This window comes from Salmo trutta, chromosome 13, assembly GCF_901001165.1.
Source record: "Salmo trutta chromosome 13, fSalTru1.1, whole genome shotgun sequence".
Lineage (NCBI taxonomy): Eukaryota > Metazoa > Chordata > Actinopteri > Salmoniformes > Salmonidae > Salmo > Salmo trutta.
This window is the reverse complement of record NC_042969.1, coordinates 26,329,454-26,334,873: the sequence shown is the minus strand read 5'-3', so window position 1 is coordinate 26,334,873 and position 5,420 is coordinate 26,329,454. Positions and strand designations below refer to the sequence as shown.

The window sequence follows — 5,420 nt, the reverse complement described above, 5'->3', positions numbered from 1 at the left end:
TGTGTGTGTGTGTGTGTGTGTGTGTGTGTGTGTAGATTAGTGTAAATCTGTGATTGGGATTAATAAGCACTTTGACAACCAACCTGTAAGACAACCAACCTGTAAGACAACCAACCTGTAAGACAACCAACCTGTAAAACAACCAACCTGTAAGACAACCAACCTGTAAAACAACCAACCTGTAAGACAACCAACCTGTAAGACAACCAACCTGTAAGACAACCAACCTGTAAGACAACCAACCTGTAAAACAACCAACCTGTAAAACAACCAACCCGTCTCCTTTACAGTACATTTACATTTAAGTCAGTAGGTGTCTGTATGAAAAGCCCCATACGTGAAAGCGCTAGGGACTTACAGGGGTTTTACTGCATGTGTGTCATTAGACTAGCTCGGTAAATTGTAAAATATATTTGTGTGAAATTATTTTGTAGCGTTTAGATCAGGTAGTAAAGGAATTAATTTTAGTGTCCGTCTTTTAATAAATAGGCACAAACCTGTTCTAATTTTTATACAGCATTCATTAGCATTTATTGTGTGATAACGCCAGAAGAACAGGTTCCTGAGTGCATCCTGAGTGCATCTCACTAGTTTCCCAGTGGACTGAATATTCTTATGAAACATATTTCTTATCTGGACAGTGGTTAAATATTTACTGAACTATCAGAAATGTTTTCTCATTGCAAAATCATATTTTGTAGCGTTTAAAGTCAACAAGGCGGTCAGGGAAATGAAGCAGTATTACTTTGTAATTCATTATTTTGGGGACTCTCTGGAGCATGTCAATGAGGTCACAATCACCACAGTATATCAAAATATATTTTTGAGCCATACAAACTATTAGCTTTTGGAGACTACCACTACTGTAGCAGTTACTATGTATTCTGTTTAGTACCTGAATAATGTTGAAATGAGGAATTAGCGGAGATAATGGTGTACTGCTTTTGCCAACTTGCTGTAAAGATGTTTGCCTGCTCGGACAACAGATTGTTTAGCAAAACCCTTTTTTGCAAGATTTGCACCAACAGAGTGATCAGAAACGGTTTGATGAGGTGACTTAATAACTCTTTAAAACCTCACAGATATCCCACTGCATATTCTCTGTATTAGCATATCAAATATTCCCAGTTGTGTCATTCATTGAAGTATCTTCTTTTTATAGTCTTATGCAAACACAAATCAACAAAGATAGCCTGCTATGAATGAGCACCCTTCAACAGCGTGGCTTAGCTTTTATGAGGATCTGATAGATGCTTTCTAAATCTGGATGTTTATGTGGCTATTTTTATACATTGTTTTCAAATCCTTTTTGGCAATGAATATTATGGGAAAAGGGAAACATGCTGGAACTGGAAGTACGTGATGGTGAGTGCTTTAGTATCAACACGCTCCTTCAGAGGGGGTCATTCTTTCTAAACCCTAATATTTCTAAATAGTGGGGGGCGGTTCTTTCTAAACTGCAATATAATACAAAATAAATGACCTTGGGGAGATTCTCATCAATAGACACTGTACTGTATGACGGCCAAAAACAATGCAGTGTCCTGCTGTCTAATAAAGGCAGCATTAGGGGAACTAAAAGTGTGTACACAGGTGATGTCTCTAGGCCTTTGGGGTTATTGCCTAGACAGTTCTTAAAAAGCAATATAAAGAGGATTTGTGTTGTTGCTGTTTACTTTTTTTTCTAAGAATTGTAGCAGAGGCAATGGGGTATCTGATGAATGACAGGCCTACCATCTACCTACATCAGTTAGGTCTATATCACCTGGATGACAGGCCTACCATCTACCTACATCAGTTAGGTCTATATCACCTGGATGACAGGCCTACCATCTACCTACATCAGTTAGGTCTATATCACCTGGATGACAGGCCTACCATCTACCTACATCAGTTAGGTCTATATCACCTGGATGACAGGCCTACCATCTACCTACATCAGTTAGGTCTATATCACCTGGATGACAGGCCTACCATCTACCTACATCAGTTAGGTCTATATCACCTGGATGACAGGCCTACCATCTACCTACATCAGTTAGGTCTATATCACCTGGATGACAGGCCTACCATCTACCTACATCAGTTAGGTCTATATCACCTGGATGACAGGCCTACCATCTACCTACATCAGTTAGGTCTATATCACCTGGATGACAGGCCTACCATCTACCTACATCAGTTAGGTCTATATCACCTGGATGACAGGCCTACCATCTACCTACATCAGTTAGGTCTATATCACCTGGATGACAGGCCTACCATCTACCTACATCAGTTAGGTCTATATCACCTGGATGACAGGCCTACCATCTACCTACATCAGTTAGGTCTATATCACCTGGATGACAGGCCTACCATCTACCTACATCAGTTAGGTTTATATCACCTGGATGACAGGCCTACCATCTACCTACATCAGTTAGGTCTATATCACCTGGATGACAGGCCTACCATCTACCTACATCAGTTAGGTCTATATCACCTGGATGACAGGCCTACCATCTACCTACATCAGTTAGGTCTATATCACCTGGATGACAGGCCTACCATCTACCTACATCAGTTAGGTCTATATCACCTGGATGACAGGCCTACCATCTACCTACATCAGTTAGGTCTATATCACCTGGATGACAGGCCTACCATCTACCTACATCAGTTAGGTCTATATCACCTGGATGACAGGCCTACCATCTACCTACATCAGTTAGGTCTATATCACCTGGATGACAGCCTAAATCTTTAATTATATTATTTTGCATGCATAGCCCATTTACTCATTTATTTTTTTTCAATGTTGAAAATCCTTTGAGAACGAGTCTTGACTCGCGATTAAAAGTTGATGTTAGAAAGGGCCCTTATTTTGCTCAATCTCTTTGGTGAGGCTGAACAATGTCTTGGAACTAATCTATCTGGATGTAAAAAAACGTTTTAAATACAAGTGCAGAAAAAGCTGATTCAAGTCTAGACCTCTAATCTGGCTATTCCATTTACAGAAAGACTGTTCTATTAAAGGGTACGACGTAGGACTCCTGTTGTATGTGTGGTGCTCTGACGTGTCGTTTTAACAGCCTTAACCTGTCCTCTAGCTGTTCTCATCAGACTTCCAAAAACTTCAGACCAGCGGTAAACAATTGTGCCCTTTACCTACTCGCCCATCTCTTATTTGTCCATTTGAGGCACTTTAATCCTTTAGATTTTTTCAAAGGGAAAATCAACTCAAAAATGTGCATCATCATGATGATGTGGCATGTGACACTGTGCTTCTTGAAAGTCCAATATCTTGAAAACATGACTTCTGACATGCAAAACATTTTGGAAACTGTATCAACAGTGGACTAATCTGAAAGAAAACGTTGATGGACAGTGTATAGGCTACATGTCAGTGCTTGCCTCTGTGTAGTGCTGTCATTGGACCATAAGATAATCTATTTTGGTGCTATTGGTGTATCCCAATGCTTAATGCTTCTACTCGGAGCCGTTCCCTATCTTATCATCACTAATCATTCACTCCAACATTTCCTGGTGACAGCACTGTTAAGTGGAGCGAGCTGCCCAGTGCCTACACGACAAACAGTCTTCATTCTGTTGACCATGTCCACGGTTGTGTAGCTGGGTCAATCAGTTATCGTCCACGGACAAATGTATTCAATAGGCTTTACACAATTAGTCTGTGTCAACATATAAACCGGGGGAGTGACCCACTTTGTTCTTTCCATCTGTGCCATGGTAACATTGGTTGCATTAAAACTATTGCTGGACATAATGACATAGAACAGTCTTGTATCATGTCTAAAGAGCATTACAGATGAATGTGAACCATGGATGTGACCCCAAATGACTGTGTGTTAACTTATAGGGGTCAGGAGTAGCCTATTCACCTCCATTCTCTATAGAATGTGCTCTTATAATGCATTCAACATCTCTCATTATTTTTACGTGGGTTCAAGAATAACAACTTGGTAAAACTGGTATTTTTTGGTTTGGAAACACTGAAAGGCAATGGTGTGTGTCTTGATTCGGGCCTTTGTTCGGTTCTTCTGAGAGTGAGTGGTTATAGCAGTTAGAGTAGTGTCTGAATGGTTGGAGTCATAGAGTCAAACTGAGAGAGTAGTGTCTGAATAGTTGGAGTCATAGAGTCAAACTGAGAGAGTAGTGCCTGAATGGTTGGAGTCATAGAGTCAAACTGAGAGAGTAGTGCCTGAATGGTTGGAGTCATAGAGTCAAACTGAGAGAGTAGTGCCTGAATGGTTGGAGTCATAGAGTCAAACTGAGAGAGTAGTGCCTGAATGGTTGGAGTCATAGAGTCAAACTGAGAGAGTAGTGCCTGAATGGTTAGAGTCATAGAGTCAAACTGAGAGAGTAGTGCCTGAATGGTTGGAGTCATAGAGTCAAACTGAGAGAGTAGTGCCTAAATGGTTGGAGTCATAGAGTCAAACTGAGAGAGAGAGAATCTCTCTGGGCTGTAAGTGGTGACCTTCCCACTAAAGTCTGCTGCTGGGTTCTGCTGGTGATGCACCACATTTGAAATTCACATGCAAATTGCAACCATTAAAAATGGTTAACTTAGAAAATATAAAGAATGTTTGACTTGACAGCAAATATGTGATATTTTCAACTATAAATCAAGTATATGAATGTGTTTTGGGCTTTTTGTATTTTACAGTACACTATGTAAATGGCTCTCTATGATAGTATTGATTCAATACTTTGATAGCTTTGACTCTAGTTGCAAAGGGAACATTGTGCAACTGTCTTACATTAAAAGGACTCTATACCTCTGGCACTAGCAGCTCCTCCACCCCATTGACCAATCAGCACCCATGCTTTTAGCAGCACTCCCCTAGGCTGCACTGAGCAAACAGATGTGTCTGTTTCAATGTTTGTCAACGTTAGATGCCTAACCATTTATCAGTGGTCAGTAAGTACCCAGGCAGCTGGGTTCTGTCTGGCATGTGTGTGCATTAGAAATAACATTTTTTAAGTAAAAAAGGGGAGAGAGAAAGATGCCTGCTCCCTCCCTCCCTCCCTCCCTCCCCCTCTCTCCCTCCCCCTCTCTCCCTCCCTCCCTCCCTCCCTCCCTCCCTCCCTCCCTCCCTCCCTCCCTCCCTCCCTCCCCCTCTCATGGTCTGTGGGCTGTTGACCTGAAGATCTGGACTTATTGTGGTACATTATTGCCTCCCTCTGAACACAATTGTGGACCAGATACCCTCTCTCTCCCTCATTACCCTATTACCCACCCCTTCCTCCTCCCCTGTTCCCTCCCTCCTCGGGGGGGGGGTGGGGGGGTGTCACTGTACCGTAGTAGTGATGGTTCAGTAGCTCGGGCCAGGGGCATGGCAGGGGAAGAGCTTATGAAGAAAGATATTTTGGGGATGGAGCGAGGGGAGGAGTAAAAATAGCCTAGTACTCTACAC

At 41.9% G+C, this 5,420-nt stretch overlaps 1 protein-coding gene across 1 annotated transcript; it reads left to right on the top strand.

The window, feature by feature from the left end:
* The first annotated feature begins 253 nt into the window (after window positions 1-253).
* On the top strand, window positions 254-3,218 carry LOC115205534 (uncharacterized). Its single transcript, XM_029771626.1, has 2 exons — window positions 254-1,728; window positions 1,777-3,218. The coding sequence occupies exons 1-2, from the start codon at window positions 1,706-1,708 to the stop codon at window positions 2,747-2,749; spliced, it is 996 nt and encodes a 331-aa protein (XP_029627486.1). The 5' UTR covers window positions 254-1,705; the 3' UTR covers window positions 2,750-3,218.
* Window positions 3,219-5,420: the final 2,202 nt, after the last annotated feature.